General features: G+C 48.2%; 1 protein-coding gene across 3 annotated transcripts in view; it reads left to right on the forward strand.

Annotated features, from left to right (window-relative positions):
* CUNH20orf194 (chromosome unknown C20orf194 homolog) overlaps window positions 1-22,569 on the forward strand; it is a 173,810-nt gene extending 151,241 nt beyond the window's left edge. For 2 of the 3 annotated variants that reach the window (XM_033185811.1, XM_033185812.1), the window contains exons 30-37: window positions 2,035-2,170; window positions 7,093-7,179; window positions 11,525-11,631; window positions 11,999-12,073; window positions 15,365-15,570; window positions 16,282-16,347; window positions 17,751-17,844; window positions 19,199-22,569. In XM_033185811.1, coding sequence (XP_033041702.1) covers window positions 2,035-2,170; window positions 7,093-7,179; window positions 11,525-11,631; window positions 11,999-12,073; window positions 15,365-15,570; window positions 16,282-16,347; window positions 17,751-17,844; window positions 19,199-19,311 — 884 coding nt within the window. In that variant the 3' untranslated portion in view covers window positions 19,312-22,569. Of the gene's footprint in view, window positions 1-2,034; window positions 2,171-7,092; window positions 7,180-11,524; window positions 11,632-11,998; window positions 12,074-15,364; window positions 15,571-16,281; window positions 16,348-17,750; window positions 17,845-19,166 lie in introns of all 3 variants that reach the window. The other variant, XM_033185813.1, reaches the window with a different exon arrangement.
* The last annotated feature ends 477 nt before the right edge of the window (window positions 22,570-23,046 follow it).

Raw genomic sequence — 23,046 nt, forward strand, 5'->3', positions numbered from 1 at the left:
CTGTAGTCCCAGCTACTCGGGAGGCTGAGGCAGGAGAATGGCGTAAACCCCGGAGGCGGAGCTTGCAGTGAGCTGAGATCCGGCCACTGCACTCCAGCCTGGGTGGCAGAGCAAGACTCCGTCTCAAAAAAAAAAGAAAAAAAAAAAAATTAGCCAAGCATGGTGGCTCACGCTCCTGTGGTCCCAGCTACACAGGAGGCTAAGGCAGGAGGATTGCTTGAGCCCAGGAGGTCAAGGCTTCAGTGAGCCACGTTTAGGCTACTGTACTGTAGCCTGGGCGACAGAGCAATACACTGTCCCACATAGAAAAAAAAACACACAAATATAATATGTAGACTTCCTTTGGTTCCTGATTCAAAAATTATTAACCGTAAGAAAACATTTATAAGAGAGAAATTTGAACACAGACTGGATTTTTTTTATATTAAGGAGTTCATTATTAATATTTTTAGAGTCCTTGTATTATGGAAATACATGTTGAAGTATTTTTGTTTGAAATAATTGGATGTCCGGGATTGACTTCAAAATCATACAGCAAGGGAGGCGGGGATGAGCTGGGTGGAGTGTAGATGAAATACGATTAGCTGAGTATTAGTAGTTCCTGAAACCAGGTGATGGGAGTTCATTCTGCTACTTTTCTAGTTGTGTATGTGTTTGAAATATTCTACAATATTAAGAAGTACAGCTGGGCGCGGTGGCTTACACCTGTAATCCCAGCACTTTGGGAGGCTGAGGCGGGCAGATCACGAGTTTGGGAGTTCAAGACCAGCCTGACCAACATGGAGAAACCCATCTCTACTAAAAATACAAAATAAGTTGAGCGTGGTGGCGTGCACCAGTAATCCCAGCTACTTGGGAGGCTGAGGCAGGAGAATTGCTTGAACCCAGGAGGTGGAGATTGTGGTGAGCTGAGATTGCAACATTGCACTCCAACCTGGGCAACAAGAGCTAAACTCCATCTCAAAAAAAAAAAGTAAATAAAAATTATTGAATAACAAAAATGCAAAATAAAAGATCTTATATATACACTCTGATTGTAACTGTGTTAAAATAGGAATGAATATGGAAGGGGTATCATAATTATCTTGGAGTGGTGAAGTGTGGTAAGTTTCCTGATTTCTAAATTCTCTGTGGTCCTGTGAATTTTACTTCTGTATTTTCACCAAAAGGTTGGTTGGGAGTGATCATGGCCCACCCTGCAACCTCTTCTTACATGGGCCACACTTTCTTACCACATTACCATGTAAAATCTGTTAGCATTTATCTTGGAATCATGTGACTCCCTGTGCACAGTGTCTTGGCTGTGCACTCTTTGAGGATATAATGAATAGTCCCAATATATGGTGAGTTTTCGATAATTATATTCTGAACTGGTGAAGGTAAATGGCACCAGTTCCTGATGATGCTAAATACAGGGGATGTGGAAAGGCCCTTTGACTAAGAACTCCAAGTATCAGCCAGATATCAGAATTAAAATAATAGAGGAGACCGGATGCGGTGGCTCATGCCTGTATTCCCAACACTTTGGGAGGCCAAGGTGGGCTGATCACCTGAGGTCAGGAATTCGAGAGCAGCCTGGCCAACGTGGTGAAACCCCATCTCGACTAAAAATACAAAAATTAGCCAGGCATGGTGGCGGGTGCCTGTAATCCCAGCTACTCAAGAGGCTAAAGCAGGAGAATTGCTTGAACCCTGGAGGCGGAGGTTGCAGTGAGCTGAGATCACACCACTGCACTCCAGCCTGGGCGACAGAGTGAGACACCCTCTTTAAAAAAAAAAAAAAAAAAGAGGAAGTTAGGAGGTTAGGAAGTAAGGCAGCTACAGACTTGAAGCTATTCATTCCAAGAGGTGGCAGTGCCGGGAAACTGGAAGAGAATGATAGCTGTGTATGTTGGTGTTGGGGTGTAAGAGTTGTCTCCATCAGGAGACTACTGGAAGGCATGATTAGGGGATGGAGCAAGGGTCCACGTTTGTGTGAGCGCTCACCCCTAACCAGGACTGTGAAGGCTAAACTGTCCTTGGTTTTATTCACAGGTCTGGTGAGTAACGTGGTATTCACCAGTCACACCACGGAGCAGCGGCACCCTCTCCTTGTTCAGCTGCAGAGCCTCATCAGGGCTGCCAATCCTGCCGCAGCCTTCATTCTTGCAGAAAATGGGATTGTCACCAGGTAATCTATACATTCACTCTGCAAGACCAGTTGCTTTCTCAGATACAGCACTCTATCTGTGGCCCAGAGTCTTTCTACTGTATCTAAGACCTAAACATTTGGAGAAGTCAGTTTTTGAACCAGGTATGGTGGTACACACCTATAGTCCCAGCTGCTCGGGAGGCTGAGGAGAGGGGATCACTTGAGTCCAGGAGTTGGAGGCTGCAGTGAGCTATGATTGTGTCACTGCATTCCACAGCCTGAGAGACAGAGCAAGACCCCATCGCTTAAAAAAAAAAAAAAAAAAAAAAAAAAGCAGCCTGGGCACAATGGCTCATGCCTGTAATCTCAGCATTTTGGGTGGCTGAGGTGGGAGGATCTTGAGTCAGAAGTTTGAGACCAGCCTGAACAATATAGTGATACCCCATCTCATTTGTAAAAAGAAACAATATATTGGGGGGGGAAGTTTTTGAAGTGCTTTTGATGCTCTATAAAAATTGCCAAGAAGACTCCATTGTGTACCGTTTTGAGGCATTTTGTTATGATATATTCACATTCTCTTCCATTGAAGGATGGTAGCCAAGATTCTCTTAACATCCTTGTATTGAAGTGTTTGAGAAATGGCATAGAGAACGTAGAGAAGGGTCGGATGTGGTGGCTCAACCTGTAATCCCAGCACTTAGGGAGCCCAAAACTGCTTGCAGGAATTCAAGACCAGCCTGGGTAAAATAGTGATACCCTGTCTCTACCAAAACAGTTTTTTAAAAAAACAGCCAGCAAGGTTGTGCTTATCTCTAGTCTCAGCTACTCGGGAGGCTGGGCAGGAGGATTGCCTGAGCCCAGGAGTTCAGGGTTACAGTGAGCCATGATCACACCATTGCACTCCAGCTGGGAGAAGTAGTGAGACTTTGTCTCTTAAAAAAAAAAGCGGCCAGGCGCAGTGGCTCACGCCTGTAATCCCAGCACTTTGGGAGGCCGAGGCAGGCAGATCACGAGGTCAGGAGATGGAGACCATCCTGGCTAACACAGTGGAACCCCATCTCTATTTTTAAAAATACAAAAATTAGCCAGCCGTGGTGGCGGGCACCTGTAGTCCCAGCTACTTGGGAGGCTGAGGCAAGAGAATGGCATGAACCCAGGAGGCAGGGAGTTTGCAGTGGGCCAAGATGGCGCCACTGCACTCCAGCCAGCCTGGGCAACAGAGCAAGACTCCATCTCAAAAAAGAAAAAAGGTAACGTAGAGATATTATCTCTTTACTTCATGGACTTGGGTTCAAATTACAAACTAAAAATAGAGAATTAGTTTGTATGTGTACACACATATACAAGGAGAAAACACCTGGTTATGTAGCCGTTTTGTTTGCTCAATTTGGGTAAAAGGTTATATACGTTTTTATATAGTTTTGACTTTTGAACTATGTAGATATTTTATGTATTCAAAAATTAAATCAAGGAGGGAAAAAACTAAATTAAATACAAACCAAAAAAAGTGAATCTAGGCTGGGTGCGGTGGCTCACGCCTGTAATCCCAGCACTTTGGGAAGCTGGGGCAGGCAGATCACGAAATCAGGAGATCGACTATCCTGGCCAACATGGTGAAACCCTGTCTCTACTAAAAAAAAATACAAAAATTAGCTGGACGTGGTGGTGCATGCCTGTAATCTCAGCTACTCAGGAAGCTGAGGCAGGAGAATCTCTTGAACCATGGAGTTGGAGGTTGCAGCAGTGAGCTGAGATCACGCCACTGCACTTCAGCCTGGTGACAGAGTGAGACTCAGTCTCAAAAAAAAAAAACAAAAAAAAACCCTATATGTATATGTGCAACAATGGCCATATGTCAGGTGTGTGTAAAAGGACACCTGAGGTCAGGAATTTGAGACCAGCTGGCCAACATGGCGAAACCCCGTCTCTGCTAAAAATACAAAAAATTGGCCGGGTGTGCTCCGGGCACCTGTAATCCCAGCTACTCAGGAGGCTGAGGCAGGAGAATTGATTGAACCTGGGTGGTGGAGGTTGCAGTAAGCCAAGATCACGCCATTGCACTCCCAGCCTGGGCAACAAGAATGAAACTCCATCTCAAAATTAACATAATTAATTAATTAATTAAAGTAAATAAATCTATGTGTATATCAAAGTAATAACCACACCAAAAAAAGTATTTAATTCAAGTAACTTTTGAACATAATCCTCTGCTGGAACCCTGGTTCTAAACAACATCACTGATTGAAGAGAGGAGATTATGAATATGAAATGGGGAAGATGAAGAAAAACCCTTCAAATATTTATTTTATTTTATTTAGACACAGTCTTGCTCTGTCACCCATGCTGGAGTGCAGAGGCACGATCTCAGCTCACTGCAGTCTCCACCTCTTGGATTCAAGCGATTCTCCTGCCCCAGCTTCCCTAGTAGCTGAGATTGCAAGTACACGCCGCCATACCTGGCTAATTTTTCTATTTTTAGTAATAACAGGGTTTCACCATGCTGGCCAGGCTGGTGTTGAACTCCTGACCTCAAGTGATCCACCCACTTCAGCCTGCCAAAGATCAAATGTTGATTTGAATTGGAGATTCAATATAAATTCATTATTTTTAAAAATGTGTATTTCCTACCACTTTCCTTTGAAAGGGACCAGAATAGTAATACCACAGTTGCAGCAAATACCCTTACCTCTGTAGCTTGGTTTCTAAGTACCAGTCCCCACTGCAAGGTATCAGGACTCCTTGGAGAATTAGCTGACTGTGTGCCAGGTCAAGGAAAGTACAAGGTAGGCCTGGTCCATTTTATGCCAATAAAGCAAGGAAGTACTCAAAAGATTAGTGGAAATATATCAAAAGGATATGGGAAGTAGCTTAAGAAGTTTCTGCTAGTCTAATTTGGGACAATTTGGGGATAAGAAAGAACCATGATAATACTGGAACTATGGATTATAACACATGGAATAAAATGTGTGTCCACAGTGATCCTCAAAAACGAAGCGGGGGCCAGGCACAGTGGCTCACACCTGTAATCCCAGCACTTTGGGAGGCCGAGGCGGGTGGATCACCTGAGGTCAGGAGTTCGAAACCAGCTTAACCAATATGGTGAAACCCCGTATCTATTAAAAATACAAAATTAGCCAGGCATGGTAGCGCATACCTGTAATCCCAACTACTCAGGAGGCTGAGGCAGGAGAATCGCTTGAACCCAGGAAGCAGAGCTTGCAGTGAGCCGAGATCACGCCATTGCACTCAAGCCTAGGTAACGAGCAAAACTCCATCTCAAAAACAAAAAAAAGTGGAAGGGGACAGGATAGCAAAGCCCTTTATAGAAGAATACCGAGTAAATAAAGTTTGATAGAACTAGAAAATAATCGGCCGGGCGCAGTGGCTCACACCTGTAATCCCAACACTTTGGTAGGCTGAGACGGACAGATCACAAGGTCAGGAGATCAAGACCATCCTGGGTAACACGGTGAAACCCTGTCTCTACTAAAAATACAAAAAATTAGCTGGGTGTGGTGGCGGGCACCTGTAGTCCCAGCTACTCAGGAGGCTGAGGCAGAAGAATGGCGTGAACCCGGGAGGCAGAGCTTGCAGTGAGCCGAGACCACGCCACTGCATTCCAGCCTGGGCAGCGAGCGAGACTCCATCTCAAAAAAAAAAAAAAGAACTAGAGGCCGGGCGCGGTGGCTCAAGCCTGTAATCCCAGCACTTTGGGAGGCCGAGACGGGCGGATCACAAGGTCAAGAGATCGAGACCATCCTGGCTAACATGGTGAAACCCCGTCTCTACTAAAATATACAAAAAACTAGCCGGGCGAGGTGGCGGGCGCCTGTAGTCCCAGCTACTCAGGAGGCTGAGGCAGGAGAATTGCGTAAACCCGGGAGGTGGAGCTTGCAGTGAGCTGAGATCCGGCCACTGCACTCCAGCCTGGGCAACAGAGCGAGACTCCATCTCAAAAAAAAAAAAGAACTAGAAAATGATCGTTTTACAGCCTTCAGTGTAATACAGTATTTGATTTAGGGAACGATCGATGAATGCTAAAAGCACTAGGTGAAAGACTGTGGAAGAAAAAAAAATATTACTAGTCGTGTACTGTGTAAAGTATCACTCCATAGACTACTGACTCCTTACAAAGGGGGAAAAATACCTTACAATGGAAAGTTCTGGTGTACCTGTGTTGACCAAATGATGAAACTCCGTGAGACCAGTAATGGGACAAACTGATACCCTGTACCTCCTTGATGTGATGCAATGGGAAGGATGCAACACCACCTGGGTATTAATCTCCAAAAATGCATAACCTGAATCTAATTACAAGAATTAGAAACAGACAAATCCAAGTGTGGGACACAAAAGCTCTGACATGTACTCTTAAATATCAACACCATGAGAATCAAACAAACCAAAAGATAGAGGAGCTGTTCAGATTAAAGGAGAATAAAGATTATAAATTTAGGCCGGGCGCAGTAGCTCACGCTTGTAATCCCAACACTTTGGGAGGCCGAGGCAGGTGGATCACCTGGGGTCAGGAGTTCGAGACCAGCCTGGCCAACATGGCGAAACCCCATCTCTACTAAAAAAATACAAAAATTAGCTGGGCATGGTGGTGGGTGCCTGTAGTCCCAGCTACTTGGGAGGCCGAGGCAGGAGAATTGCTTGAACTCAGGAGGCGGAGGTTGCAGTGAGATGAGATCATGCATTTCACTCCAACCTGGGCAACAAGAGCAAAACTGTCTCAAAATTAAAAAAAAAAAAAATGTATCTGTATATCAAAGTAATAACAGACACGGAGGCTGAGGCAGGAGAATCACTTGAACCTGGGAGGCGGAGGTTGCAATGAGCCAAGATTGCACCACGGCACTCCAGCCTGGGCGACAGAGCGAGACTCCGTCTCAAGAAAAAATAAAAATAAAAGATTGACAGTCCTAATTCATCTAGGTATTTTCTGTGTGTTTTCAAAGGAATGAAGACATTGAGCTGATTCTCTCAGAAAATAGTTTTTCAAGTCCTGAGATGCTACGATCTCGATATTTAATGTATCCTGGCTGGTAAGTATCATTGAAAAATAACTAAGATTTTTTTGTAAACCCAATGATTTATTTATTTATAGAAAAAAAAAGGGAGAAGGTGAAAATACCAGATGTGCTCTGCAAGGATGACACATGGCAGCTGGCACGGCCCGCCTGTCCAGCAGCTACTGGCCTTGCCAGGAGCCCAGTGCTTCACCTCTTAGGCTCCAAACTGGGAGCCTTCTCAGATGTTTCAATTTAGGGAGTCATCCTGTAGGCAACAAGCACCACTGTGCCCTGTGTTCCTCCAGCACCTACTGAGGGTAAAGTGGCTGGCACAGAACCAAGGAGCTATAACTTTCCCAGGTGAGACTCGCTTCTGACAATACTGTCAGTCCTCTCTACGGTTCCCATATCCTGGGTTCCCTGCTCATATGGCCCAGGGAATGTTCTCTGTAGGATGCTGTACAGCCTGTGGACCTCTCCAGAGAAGAAGAGGACAAAGGAGAGAATGTGCAAAGTTACTGTAATCATACTAATACAAACACACTGAAGCATTTACTGTGTGTGCTAGCTGTTGTTCTAAGACTCCACTCTCTACATGGCAGCTCCTAGCCACATGGCTATTTAATGAAATGTAAATTAATAAAAATCAAAATTTATAATTCAGTCTTTCAACCGCATAGCCACATTTCAAGTGCTCCATAGCTTCCTGTGGCTAGCAGCTACCATGTCCAATAGTGCAGATCTAGAACATTTCCATTACCCCAGAAAGCTCTGTCGAATAGTGCTGTTGTGAGGGCTTTGTTTGTGTTGTCTTGTTTACACCAATCCTGTGAAGTGGATTCCATTATTTTATCATTTTACAGATAAGGTACCGGGGCAGCAAAGAGTTAATGACTTGACAATTTACAGCTAGTAAATGAAAGAACTGGATTTCAAACCAGGTTGAATGGCTCAGAGCTTTTTCTCTTAGGCATCGTGCTACCCTTATTCCTGTATAGAATGGACAATTTGTTTCTGCTATGTTGAAGGTTTAGGGGAAGACCATTGTTAAAGCTTGGCCAGAATTAATCTCTCATGCTTATTTGGATTATCTTTGTTATTCTTACTCACTTTTCCCAAGCAGCTCTCTACATCCTCCATACCACCCCTTATACCACCAACTTTTTTCCTAACAAAAAATGATCTGGCCAGGCGCGGTGGCTCACACCTGTAATCCCAGCACTTTGGGAGGCCGAGGCGGGCAGATCACAAGGTCAGAAGATCAAGACCATCCTGGTTAACATGGTGAAACCCCGTCTCTACTAAAAATACGAAAAATTAGCCAGCCGTGGTGGCAGGAGCCTGCAGTCCCAGCTACTCAGGAGGCTGAGGCAGAAGAATGGCGTGAACCTGGGAGGCGGAGCTTGCAGTGAGCCCAGATCGTGCCACTACACTCCAGCCTGGGCAACAGAGCGAGACTCCATCTCAAAAAATAAAATAAAATAAAATAAAAAATGATCTACTGTGCTGTAAAAAACAAAACCAAGGCCAGGCGCGGTGGCTCAAGCCTGTAATCCTAGCACTTTGGGAGGCCGAAACGGGCGGATCACGAGGTCAGGAGATCGAGACCATCCTGGCTAACACGGTGAAACCCCGTCTCTACTAAAAAATACAAAAAACTAGCCGGGCGAGGTGGCGGGCGCCTGTAGTCCCAGCTACTCGGGAGGCTGAGGCAGGAGAATGGCGTAAACCTGGGAGGCGGAGCTTGCAGTGAACTGAGATCCGGCCACTGCACTCCAGCCTGGGCGATAGAGCGAGACTCCGTCTCAAAAAAAACAAACAAACAAACACACAATTTAAAATTCAAAATTGCAGTGCTGTTTTAAAATAAAGGAAACAGGCAGGTGCGGTGGCTCACGCCTGTAATCCCAGCACTTTGGGAAGCCAAGGTGGGTGGATCACAAGGTCAGGAGTTCAAGACCAGCCTGGCCAACATGGTGAAACCCCATCTCTATTAAAAATAAAAGAATTAGCCGGGTGTGGCCGCGGGCACCTGTAATCCCAGCTACTCAGGAGGCTAAGGTGGAGAATTGCTTGAACCTGGGAGGTGGAGGTTGCAGTGAGTCGAGTTCGCACCACTGTACTCCAGCCTGGGTGACAGAGCAAGACACATAGCAAAAAAATAAAATTAATTAATTAATTAAAATGAAGGAAACAGGCTAGGCACAGTGACTCATGGCTATAATCCCAGCAACGGGAGGCTGTGGAGGGAGGATCACTTGAGGCCAGGAGTTCAAGACCAGCCTGGGCAGCATGGTGAGACCTTGTCTCTAATAAAACATAAAAATCAGTTGGGCATGGTGGCATGTGTGGTAGCAGCTACTCAAGAAGCTGAGGTGGGTGGAGGATCACTTGAGTCTGAGATGTCAAGGTTATAATGAGCTATGATCACACCACTGCACTCCAGCCTAAGCAGCAGAGCAAGACCCTGTCTCAAAGAAGATAGGGCAGAGATGCCCCAGTTCCTTCTGTGACAGGTGTACACATCTATATGTACAACCTGTTATGCAGCCTGCAACAAAATGGCAGGGCATAGTTGGAGCCCCTAAAGAAATGGGAGCGGCTGGGCGCAGTGGCTAACATCTGTAATCCCAGCACTTTGGGAGGCCAAGGCAGGCAGATCACGAGGTCAGGAGATCGACACCATCCTGGTTAACACGGTGAAACCCTGTCTCTATTAAAAATACAATGGCTGGGTGCGGTGGCTCAAGCCTGTAATCCCAGCACTTTGGGAGGCCGAGACGGACGGATCACGAGGTCAGGAGATCGAGACCATCCTGGCTAACACGGTGAAACCCCGTCTCTACTAAAAAAAATACCAAAAACTAGCCAGGCGAGGTGGCGGGCGCCTGTAGTCCCAGCTACTCCGGAGGCTGAGGCAGGAGAATGGCGTGAACCCGGGAGGTGGAGCTTGCAGTGAGCTGAGATCCGGCCACTGCACTCCAGCCTGGGTGACAGAGCGAGACTCCGTCTCAAAAAAAAAATAGCCGGGCATGGTGGCGGGCGCCTGTAGTCCCAGCTACTCGGGAGACTGAGGCAGGAGAATGGCGTGAAACTGGGAGGCAAGCTTGCAGTGAGCCGAGATTGTGCCTCTGCACTCCAGCCTGGGTGACAGAGTGAGACTCTGTCACAAAAAAAAAAAAAAAAAAAAAAAAGCAGTGGGAGCAAGGCCAGGTGCGGTGGCTTACACCTGTAATCCTAGTACTTTGGGAAGTTGAGGGCCGATCACTTGAGGCCAGGAGTTTCAGACCAGCCTGGCCAACATGGCGAAACCTCATCTCTACAAACAATACAATTATAACCTTGACATCTCAGACTCAAGTGATCCTCCCCCCACCTCAGCTTCTTGAGTAGCTGCTACCACACATGCCACCATGCCCAACTGATTTTTATTTTTTATTAGAGACAAGGTCTCACCATGCTGCCCAGGCTGGTCTTGAACTCCTGGCCTCAAGTGTAGTGGCGCACACGCCTGTGATACCAGCTACTCAGGAGGCTGAGGCAGGAGAATCACTTGAACCCAGGAGGCAGAGATTGTAGGGAGCCAAGATTGCACCACTGCACTCCAGCCTGGGCAACAGAGGGAGACTTTGTCTCAAAAAAAAAAAAGAAAGAGGCCGGGCACGGTGGCTCAAGCCTGTAATCCCAGCACTTTGGGAGGCCGAGATGGGCGGATCACGAGGTCAGGAGATCGAGACCATCCTGGCTAACCCAGTGAAACCCCGTCTCTACTAAAATATATAAAAAACTAGCCGGGCGAGGTGGCGGGCGCCTGTAGTCCCAGCTACTCGGGAGGCTGAGGCAGGAGAATGGCGTGAACCCGGGAGGCGGAGCTTGCAGTGAGCTGAGATCCGGCCACTGCACTCCAGCCTGGGCGACAGAGCGAGACTCCGTCTCAAAAAAAAAAAAAAAAGAAAAGAAAAGAAAGAAGGGAAAGAAAAAAAGAAGGGAAAGAGAAAGAAAAAGAGAAAGAAAGACAGAAAGAAATGGGAGGGCATCCTGAGCAAGAGCCCCCCACTGTACCAGAAAGGACCCCCAAACTCAGATGGGGATTGGGAGGCTTCAGAGGCACAAAGGACATCAAGGAACTGCTAGTCTAGGGTTATGTAAAACCTTCATCCTCAGAAAGCTCCTGATTTAACTGGGCAGTCATGCTTCCCAGTCTCAAAGTGAAAGAGGCATATACATATTTAAACAAGTTTCTGTGTGCAAAATGTCTTATAAGTAAGGGAGAATTCAAATATTATAGGATAGGTGTTATGTAGTTCATCTCAAAGTAGCATATAATAATACTCAAAGCCCAAATTATTTGTGCTTACAATTTTTAAAACCTTTTAAGGTATGAAGGTAAATTGAATGCTGGATCAGTCTATCCCCTAATGGTTCAGATCTGCGTATGGTTTGGCCGTCCCTTGGAGAAGACTCGCTTTATGGCCAAATGTAAAGGTAAGCCTTGACTGGGATGTCCCAGACCCTGGAAAAAGGGTACCCCAAAGTTAATTCTACCTCCTGGTACCACTTCAGTATTCTGTGTGCTATGTCTCTTCTTACCTTTTGAAACCAAAAGCAGACAGAGGGATTTGAGGATTGTGGGTGGCCACACAATTTGGTTTCCACTCCAGTGAAAGGGTTTTCCCTCCCCTGGGAACAGTGGCAGAGCCACAGGGGAGCAACAGGGTGTGGCAGGTAGAACCTGTGAACCCTAGACCCTGGTGTATGGTTCCTCCCCAGTCCCTAAAACTCCCAGCTGTGCTGTCCTGAATTTGGCCTGTGCCTCCATGTGGGTGACATCTCTGTCCTCTTCCTCCACCAGCAATTCAGTCCTCCATCAAGCCAAGTCCCTTCTCTGGAAACATCTACCACATTCTGGGCAAAGTGAAGTTTTCAGGTAACCAGGGGCTGGGATTTGGGAGCTCTACACCATGGAGTGCTTGCATCTCATGATGTGAGTTTAGAGCCTCTGCTGGTGCTCTGCAGACCACTGATGCCACTCAGACTCTCAGAAACCTTCCCCGCCCTGGGCCTTCACGCCATTAGGCTTGTCCATCACCCCTCTCCCCCGAGGGCCTACTTAGTCTAGGCTCTCCTGTTCCATGGCAGAGGTTTGCCCTCCTCTCCTGGATGACCTGCTCAGGGGCTCTTCTCACAGCTTTTTGACTTTCTTGTTCAGAGCCTTACACTCCACACCTCTTGAGCCAGTCATGGCCTCCTCTAGAGCTAAAACCAGGAGCTGCCCAAATGCTAAGCTCTTCAGCTCCAGATCTATTTCTGACCAAAGTCTTGGAGCTTCCGTTTGCCTTCTCCTCTCTTCTCACAAGTAGGCCTGAGGATCAGTCGTAGACCTCTGGAGCCCTTGCATCTGATAGTCTGTCCTGGAGTGGGCGTTAGAGAAGGCCTCAAAACAAGTAGGGGTCGGTCAACTCAATGTTGAGGAAGGCTACAGTATTCCAGGGGAAAGAAATAGCATTTGCTATAATCCAGAGGCAGAAAAGACACATTTTAGGAACCAAAAAGCATTTACTGTGACTGGAGCCTGGGAGTAGGGAGAGAGGAAGTGAGTCTGTTAGGGCGTCTTCAGGTGTTATCACAGAACCCTCACTCAGCAAGCAGGTGTTGGCTGTATAACAAGTGAGGCGCTCAAGCAGCAGAGCAAGGCCACTGAGGACCCAGGTGTTGTGTGTCTTCGTGTCCTCCCATGCTTGGTGTGTCAGCTTATCTTTCAGGTTCCTGCCCCTTATGGTTGCCAAGTGGTGCTGTAGGTCTGGGTGTCAAAGCCAGACACTGCATCCAGCCAGTGAGGAGAGGCTGGCTCTTCCTGTGGGTGCCTTTGTCAGTGCAGCGCCTCCTCCCAATTTCTCTGCCAACTTATCTCATTGGATTGCTGTGCCTTTCTGGACCCATCATCCATGGGGGAATTGGTATTAGAAGAAGAGGGAGACGATATGGGGGGTAGGCAACTATCAGTGTCTGCTGTAAGGAACCACTGAGGGCTTCAAGGATAGAACCATCATGGTTCAGATGGGAGAATTACATGGGTCCTTAGCTCATAGCTTTTGCTTAATTTATGTGATCAAATGAGAAACTTCGGCCCCATACCGAAGCCCACTGATCTCAGGCTCCAGCAGCCAGCCCCTGCTGCTTCAGAGGTCTTGGTATTTTTGTTTTTCCCTCACCCATCACCTCCTTTTCTTCTTTATTTTTATTTCTTTTTTGGCTGGGTGCAGTGGCTCACAGCTGTAATCCTAGCACTTTGGGAGGCTGAGGCAAGAGGATCACTTGAGGTCAGGAGTTCAAGACCAGCCTGGCCAATATGGTGAAACCCCATCTCTACTAAAAATAAAAAAAATTAGGCCGGGCTCGGTGGCTCACACCTGTAATCCCAGCACTTTGGGAGGCCAAAGCAGGTGGATCATTTGAGGCCAGCAGTTTGAGACCAGCCTGACCAATATGGTGAAATGCCGTCTCTACTAAAAATACAAAATTAGCTGGACGTGGTGGCAGGCACCTGTAATGCCAGCTACTCGGGAGGTTGAGACAGGAGAATCACTTGAACCTGGGAGGTGGAGGTTGTAGTGAGCTGAGATTGTGCCACTGCACTCCAGCTTGGGCAACAAGAGCGAAACTCTGTCTCAAAAAAAAAAAAAAAATTAGCCAGGCATGGTGGCATATGCCTCTAATCCCAGCTACACTCGGGAGGCTGAGGTGGGAGAATCACTTGAACCCAGGAGGCAGAGGTTGCAGTGAGCCGAGATCGTGCCACTGCACTCCAGCCTGGGTGACAGAGTGAGACTCCATCTCAATAAAATAAATAAATAATTTTTTTTTCTTTTTTTCTTTTTATTTTTTGAGACAATGTCTTACTTTGTCACCTAGGCCAGAGTATAGTGGTTTGATCTTGGCTTACTGCAGCCTTGACCTCCCAGGCTCAAGCGATTATCCTACCTCAGCCTCCCAAGTAGGTGGGACTATAGGCGTGAACCACCATGCCTGGCTGATTTTTTTTCTATTTTGTGGAGATGAGGTCTTCCTGTGTTGCCCAGGTCTCGACTTCCTGGGCTCAAGTGATCCTCCTGCCTCGGCCTCCCAAAGTGCTGGAATTAAGGTATTAGCCACCACGCCCAGCCTCTTGTTTATTTAGATCTGCTATTGACTCTTTTTTTTGTTCAAATTTAACCTCTCTTTTTTCTGGATCTTTTCTCATCCTGCCTTTTGGGGAGCCCTTGCCCACTTCTTGGGTTTCCAGTCACTCATAGTCCTCATCTCCTTAGCATGTAACACTTTTTCCCATTCTCATCTGTGTGACCTTCATGCAACAGTGCTGTACTGTTTTTTGTCTGTTTTGTTTTGTTTTTGACACAGGGTCTTGCTCTGTTGCCCAGGCTGGAGTGCAGTAGTGCGATCCTAGGTCACTGACTGCAGCCTTGATCTCCCGGGATCAAGCTATCTTCCCAGCCCAGCCTCCCAAGTATCTGGGACTACAGGAACACACCATCACACCCAGCTAATTTTTTTGTTGTACTGTTATCTGTGCCCTCCTCCCTTGGCCTTTAAGGCCTCTGCTGAGAGCCCCCCACTTCTACCCCTACTTCTTTGCTTTTCCTCAACAACCTCTTCCATAATGGCTGTTCCAGCAACCACCAGGGATTATGTGGATGTCTCACGCTCAGGATCTTACAGACTTTCAAATGCCACAAGTGCAGAGTCAAACTCTTCCTCTTCTCCCACCTATAAACCTTTTCTTTCTCTTGTGTTTCCCTTCTGGGATAATAGTGTCCACCTGATCACCCAGATCAGCCAAGCCAGAAACGTATTTTGTTCCTCTCTCTCTCTCTCTTACTCCATCCTTTCCTTTCCTTTTTAAAAAACAAATGAAAACAAAACAAAATGGGGTCTCCCTCTGTTACCTAGGCTGGAGTACAGTGGCGCAATCTCGGCTCACTGCAGCCTTGAATTCCTGGGCTCAAGTACTCCTCCTGCCTCGGCCTCCTGAGTAGCTGGGACCACAAGCATGAGCCACTGTGCCCACCTACTCCATCCTTTCTAAGCTGCCACCAGTCACATCAGTTCTCTCTCCTGCATTTTCTCGTGAATCTGTCCCAACCATCTGCATTGTCACACTCTTAGCATAGCTATATCCTTTCAAGGCAGGCTCTCAGGCTAACGTATATTCTCCTTACAGACTCTGAGAGGACCATGGAGGTCTGCTACAACACACTGGCCAACTCCTTGAGCATCACGCCAGTTTTGGAAGGACCCACACCACCACCGGACTCCAAAAGTATATCTCAAGACAGCAGCGGGCAGCAGGAGTGCTACCTTGTGTTCATCGGCTGCTCCCTGAAGGAAGACAGCATCAAGGACTGGCTGCGGCAGTCAGCTAAGCAGGTGGTTTCCAGAGTCCAGACAGACCTGACACAGATGTGACCAGACACCTCAGAGCTGCTGCTGGCCCTGAGAAGCCCCGCCACTGCCTCCCCACTGGGCTTCCCCTCCCTGGCCCAGCCAGCACTTTTCAGGGACACTTTGAGAGAGGGAAGAAGCCACTCAGAGCAAACTCCAGGCAGGCCTGCTATGTTGTTTGCTCTGTGAGCCAGGTTCTCTGCAAGCTTTGGGTGCTAAGCCTTGTAGCACAGCATTAGGGGTTTAGTTCATCCTAGAACTCTGGGAATAGAGTTAGCTGGGGCCTGGGTCTTCTGTAGATGCTCACTAGGGACCTGTCTTTATACTGAGGCATGGGCTACCTCACTTGGATAAGCTTCTAAATGGTTCTTGACTATGGGACCTCAGGCTGCCCCTTTGTCTGCCTCTCATTGGTAGGGGTTAGGGATAAGAATCTACAAAGAGGCATGACCATTCCCATTTATGAAAACACTGGGCTGTCCTCTGCTGCTTGTTCCCTGCTGGCTCACAGGGCTGTATGATGGGAAAGTGGTTTTCTCAAAGAGCAGACAGGCAGAATATTATATCCAGGCCATAATGCACATGCTTTTCCCCGCTGCTGGGATCTTAGTCGTGTAATAGAGCCCAGAGCCCTCCCCTGCCCATGCACTCCATGAGTTCTGCTGGGACCTGACCCTCCACTCCCCATCTCTGCAGAAGCCTCAGAGGAAAGCCTTGAAGACCAGGGGGATGCTGACGCAACAGGAGATCAGGAGCATCCATGTGAGTGCCTTACCCTGGCTTCTCCCCTCAGTGGCCCAGGGCTGTCTTTGGCTTACATAGCTCTGTATTTTGGATTCTCTGAGTGAGGAGCTATTTCTAGGACATGCTGGAGGTCTTGCTTCTCCCAGGCCACAGAAAGAAACTGGGTATAGAATTCTGGCCTTTGTAGCTTCAGTGAGGAGGGTGCAGGAGACCTCTGGTGTGACCTGGGCATCAGAGTGAGTAGAGCCAGTACTTGTGGGAGAAGCTGATGACCAGAGTCCCTGCCTTGGCACCTTGTTCAAGCAACTGCTGAAGACCTATGTTACAGATGAACCAGCTAGAGCCCAGGCAAAAACTGTCTAGATCCAGAAGCTGCTCATAGGAAGGTTGTGGAACCTGAGGCCAGGATAAGAAGCTGATTGGAGACCCCCTTGATGAGCCTCCCAGCCTCCAGGCTCTGACCCCCAGCCTCTGCCTCAGTCGCCATGCCCACTGGGGCCTTTTCCTAAGGGGTTTGGGGACAAAAAGCTAAAAAGGACACAGAGTCTAGGTCCCCAGGATGGAGTGTGTCACCAGCCCCAGTAATGAGCAGGTGGGGCAGGAAAGTATTCTGAGACTCCAGGAGCCCCTGCTTTCGATTTGAGAAGGCCCCCTTCATGAACAGCTCCTATAGGCCCAGACAACCCTGGATGCTCCTGGAGAGGACAACATGGGCATAAGGTAGTTCTTATAATGTATGTTCCCCTGGAAGCCAACCATGAACAAGGAGTTAAGTACAGGTAGTTTATTTTGGAAGTGATTCTAGGAGACACTAAATAGGAAAAAGGATGAAAGGGGAGGAGGATCCAGCCAATAAAGAGAGTGTTCATGGCCGGGCACAGTGGCTCACGCCTGTAATCCCAGCACTTTGGGAGGCTGAGGTGGGATCACTTGAGGTCAGGAGTTCAAGACCAGCCTGATCAATATGGTGAAACCCTGTCTCTACTACAAATACAAAAATTAGCCAGGTGTGGTGGCACATGCCTGTAATCCCACCTACTCGGGAGGCTGAGGCAGGAGAATTGCATGAATCCAGGAGATGGAGGTTGCAGTGAGCCAAGATCATGCCACTGCATTCCAACCTGGGTGACAAAGCAAGACTCCATCTCAAAAAAAAAAAAAAAAAAAGACTGTGTTCGCACATGAGTCCCACTGCGTGCCATAGGAGCTTCATCCCACTAGGACCTCCCAGAACTCCTCACCTGAGAGGTGGGGAACCACCTCAGGCAGGGCTTGAGGGTTGCTGGGGGTATTAGCTTCCTAGCTCCTCTGTATAGCAGAGTAGTCTGTCTTGCTAGGGAAATAGACTTTTTTGTTTTTAATGAGTGAGTGAAGTATAGAAAGTAGTCAGATAATTATTACAGGACTCTTTTTTCCTACAGGTAAAACGCCACTTGGAACCCCTACCTGCAGGCTACTTTTATAATGGCACCCAATTTGTTAACTTCTTTGGTGACAAAACTGATTTTCACCCCCGTATCCTTGGAACAGCGTGGTCCCTGTGTGGAACCCAGGCAGTGAGACTGGGAGTGTGTGAGCCTGTCTGCAAAGCAGTTGTCTGCTAGAGCCATGCATCTGAGCCCCAGTAGCAGGCTGGGCTCTGCATGTCTACTGATGGGCCGGGAATGCACAGGGGCAAACCTCGGGTAAACTTTTCATTTCAATCTCTAAATAACTGTTAAAGTTAAATTGTTCCTTTATTGACTGGTTGCTAATGTGACTCTGTGGGTTATGGTTTGTTGGTTTTGTCTTTTTTTTTTTTTTTTGAGATGGAGTTTCACTCTTGTTGCCCAGGCTGGAGTGCAATGGCACAATCTCAGCTCGCTGCAACCTCTCCTTCCTGGGTTCAAGCGATTCTCCTGTCTCAGCCTCCCGAGTAGCCGGGATTACAGGTGCTTCCCACCATGCCCGGCTAATTTTGTATTTTTAGTAGAAAAGCGGTTTCTCCATGTTGGTCAGGCTGGTCTCAAACTCCCGACCTCATATGATCCTCCCGCCTCGGCCTCCCAAAGTGCTGGGATTACAGACATGAGCCAAACCCTGCCCGGCTTAGAGACGAGGTCTCGCCGTGTTGCCCAGGCTGGTCTCAAACTCCTGGGCTCAAGTGATCCGTCTGCCTCAGCCTCCCAAAGTGCTAGTATGGCAGGCGTGAGCCACTGTGCCCAGCCTGTGGGTTATAGTTTGGATGCAGCTGTGGTGATATCCTAAAGTCTGTAGTCATCAGAGTCATGATTAAAAGTTGAAGACAGCATGATTACAACAGTTAACCTGTGAAAAGATGGATAGGGCTGAAGCTGAAGGACTCAGTTCTAGGACCTCATTAACATCCCTGTGACCGGCCGGGCGCGGTGGCTCAAGCCTCTAATCCCAGCACTTTGGGAGGCCGAGACGGGCGGATCACGAGGTCAGGAGATCGAGACCATCCTGGCTAACACGGTGAAACTCCGTCTCTACTAAAGATACAAAAACTAGCCGGGTGAGGTGGCGGGCGCCTGTAGTCCCAGCTAGTCGGGAGGCTGAGGCAGGAGAATGGCGTAAACCCGGGAGGCGGAGCTTGCAGTGAGCTGAGATCCGGCCACTGCACTCCAGTCCGGGCGACAGAGCGAGACTCCGCCTCAAAAAAAAAAAAAAATCCCTGTGACAACAGCCGTCGCATTCTTTGTAGCTGTGGTGCTGCCAGTATATACAAGGAGTCCATCAGGTACCCTCTCTATGGGCCAGACACTCACTTCCTCAGCAAACCCCCCTCACCGGCCTACAGGCCCCTCAGGGCTCAGGCAGGCTCCCTTGTCCTCCAGGCTTAGAGCTCTCTTCCTTAATGAGATACCAGTCATGGACCAGTTCATGAATGACTACGTCGAAGAAGCCAACCGGGAAATTGAGAAGTATAACCGGGAGCTGGAACAGCAGGAGTATCATGACCTCTTTGAGCTGAAGCCCTAGAGGAAGGCTGGGCCCTTATATCCTGCAGAATGTCCACCTTGGAGATGGATGAACGGGTGTCTTAACCTCAGCTCTCCTGGAGGCCTCTCCCTAAGGGGCTGTCTTTGTTCTCCTTGGCCTATGTGTCCTGGCTTGAGTGCATGTTGTCTTTATTCCCTGTATAGCGCTGAAGAGCATCACCTGCACCATTGATTTGGGGGGTGGGGGGAATACTCAAGGATGAGCAGATGGGGCCTGCCTGTCTACATGTGCAACTGGTAGTCCAGGAGCTCTGGGTTTCTGATAACAGGATCTCCTTTGGGTTCTTGAGGTTGGGGAGAAGCGTTAGGATTGTACGGAGGAGTTGGTGGGACTTGGAAGGAACCCTGGCTGCCTGAACTGTGGCCATGTCTGGGAGGCAAGGCCACCACAGGCCTCAAGCCTCAGATGCTGCTCCACAAGAGCCATCTTCCCCAGTGGAGTGCCTGCCTCCCCTGCTAGGCCCCTTTCCCTGCAGGAGCTGGCCCTACTGGCCGTGGGCACAGTCCTGGGAGGAGCAGCACAGCCTTGCCCAGGCCCAGTCCACAGAGCCAGCAGCTTGGGTTGAGATGAATAATGTGTTCACAAATGAGGGAATTTCCCTTCTGGACTCAACTGAAGAAGAAACTTGTTGCTTTCCAGAGGTGTGTGGCTCTTAAGTTGACATCAGCTTTCCCTCTTGTGGGTGGTTTTTGAGCTCTCCTGTCACATCATTCGGGTGTCCTAATGTAGGGACAAGAGGAAGCCTGCTGCTCAGGCCCCCTGGCGAGGCTTCACCTCACTGTGGAAGAGGGCATCCTGCAGCTGGTTAGTCTTAGGCCTGGTGGCTGATCACTTGTGGGGTCAGTCTCCAGCACCCAGCACTCCCACAAGCCTTGCCAGGGAAGGCCTGCTTTTCAGCCACAAACTTCAGGAAACTTACCCCCACTCCCCAAAGCATTGTTGCTGGCCCTGGGCTTGTGTGGCTCCCGAGGATTGGGAATTTCAAGTAATTGCAATACCTAAGTTAGATTCCTTCCAATGGCATTGTTTTCAGCTGGACCGTAAAGCAGAGGGGAATTACAAGTGTATCCCATGCCTGACCTTCATAATTGGTGTGAGGGACAGGGGAGTCACAGCCACTGATATTTAGGTGATGTCTCTTAGGACTTCAGTGCCTCAGCTACCTGAACTGTAAATGTTTTCTGAATTTCACATGTTTTTTTTTTTGCATGCCTTAGGAAGAAGCACATAGGTAAAACCAGCAGTTTCCAGTAATGTAGGGAGTTTTTGAGCAAGGCCCCTGGAGCAGCGGAGAGACAGGATGGAGCACAGGTAGTCTGTGTGCCTGGTCACACAGAGGCCTGCATGCAAGTAGCAAAGCAACTCTCAAGGGCTTGGCAGTAAAATATATTAGGAAAAAAACCAATTTGAAGCCAAATGAACAAAACTCCAGATACCATTAAGGAATTTTGCATCAAGAAGGACTTCTGAAAAGACACACGTGCTCCAGTCCCAGCTCCAAAAGCCACTGGTGACAAGGGCCCCTCTGTGGAACCTAAGTCTGGGAGCCCCCTGACTTCTGGCTGGCCAGAGGCTGGGGTATGTCAAGGGCTTGCCTCTGCTTCAGAATCAATAACACAGATCTTAAGTGCAATTGATTAATAAGCAATGAGTTACTGTAGCTTCCTTTAGCTCTACCGAGCTCTTTTTAAAAACTCAAACTTGAGCAGCCTTAGAAAAGGGGTTGGGGGGTGGGAACCACAGGCCATTTCTCTAAGTGGGCTGCTGTGAAGTTTTAAATGAAAGCTCTAGCTTTTAGGAGCTTGAGCCATTTCCTGACTGCACTGGCCTGGCAGTTTGGCTGCTGCACAAGAGTTTTTAAAGAGGGGTCGGAGCCCACCTGTGAGAGTGGGTCTTCTCACCATGTGGGGCTGTACTACATGGTGGTCTTGGTTTCTGTTCATAGAAATGCTCTCTCACCAACTTGCCCCACTGTCCCAACTCCTCTCCTCTTAGAGAAAAAACTGTGATTACCTCAACTTGAATATGAAACTGTGATTGAAAAAAAGTCAAAACGTTAAGAAGCATCAAAGCCAAAAAGGCAAAACTGGCTGAGGCCTCTGCCGATGCTCCTCAGCCTACTTGGGAACGTGAAGGGGAGGCTGGCGAAAGGGCATTCCTGGAGCCACTTGCTCTGCCCCACTGATAAGGCACACCAGCGGTGCACTGTATGAGCTCTTTGAGGACTGAGGCCAGGGGATGCCTCCTGGAATCTGCCAGGCCTCTCTGTTCTGTTAAGTTCAATATCCACTTGATTCCTCCAGACGGCACTCCCAGGTCTGGGGGAGCAGGGTCTTCCACTGTCTCCAAAAGAATGGCCATGACACTGCTTTTGACTATAGAAGTGGATCCAGGGACCCAGCAAAGACAGCGGGGGTGGGTTCCCAGGGACAGGCAGTCCTCCAGGGGCTTATGTGCTTTTTGCCAACTTTCCTGTTAGCAGCTTCAGTTTATATCACCCAGAGTGTGTGGGATAATGTTGAAGTCGCTGAAGTTATGGGTTATTTTATGTTTTGACATGGGATTTTTCTGTTTTCGATTGGAAGAAGGAGACAGAAATTGGAGAAAATGGGATTATTATCCTAGGGAAGGGCAAGGAGAAAAGTCGGCACCTCTGAGCCCTGGGGGCTCTCTGACCTGAAGCCTGGACACTGGGCCCTTCAGGTCACAAGAAAAAGTTCCCTCCTAAATTCTGTTAGGATTTTGGAGAATTTTTGCACAGTAATAAGCTCCAGGTTGATCTTTGGGCTTCTCAAAAGGGAAAAGTTCAATTCAAAGATTGTAAACTACAAAGTATTCCAGCAGTGTTGCTGATCTAGTTGGATAGTTGTACCTCAAAAAAGTAGGTGAGAACTGGCTTCCTCATTGTCCCAGGGTGTCAAATACTAATGACATAAGAGCTCACTTACGTGCCAAAATTCACTTTTATACTAGTTTTTCAGTGCTTTAATATTTGTAACTTAAATTTTAAAACTCGTATTTACAAACACTACTGTAACTTCAGTGAAACTGAATTGTGTGATTGAAGCTTTTTGCTTATCATAGTATTTATTACACTACTTAATTCAGTAAATATATAAAAGTAGCTTTCAATTTATTTTTATATTATTTTACATGTTTTTACCTGCAGTTGTGTATGTGAATTTACCTTGGTAATTGAGATGTCATGCTAAGGACCAATAAACTATCACTGAACAAGCAAGGACTCCAGACGATGCCTGTGCCATACGCTCAGTCCCATGGTACTCCTGGAGCGGGGGTGAGGGGGGCCGGCCTTCAGCCTCACCTGGACGCCTCTGCTGGGGATGCTGCAGGGAGTCTTCGGAGCTCACACTCCCTCTCTAGACGCCCGAGCAGCCCGTGGAGAATAAAATTCATCGGAAGAAAACACACTGGCTTGCGGGGTGGGAACTTGGGGAGTCCCAGAACTCGGGGAGAGGCTCAAGGAAGCCGGCTATGGGAACGGGGCTCTCCCGGGCCCTCCCGCCCCGCCCGGGTCCCTCACCCTTGTCTTAGGCCGCGGTCCGGGGGTGCCGGTTCTTGGCCCCAGTCTGCCGCGGCCGGGCTGCAGTAAGAACCACACCTTTCCAGCCTGATCGGCGCGTTTCCGCGCAGTGAAAGCTCGGCGAGGTGGCTCCTCGGCCCTATTTTATACATGGGGACGACGGGAGGCGC

Source organism: Trachypithecus francoisi, unplaced genomic scaffold (assembly GCF_009764315.1).
Source record: "Trachypithecus francoisi isolate TF-2019V2 unplaced genomic scaffold, Tfra_2.0 Lachesis_group21, whole genome shotgun sequence".
Classification (NCBI taxonomy): Eukaryota; Metazoa; Chordata; class Mammalia; order Primates; family Cercopithecidae; genus Trachypithecus; species Trachypithecus francoisi.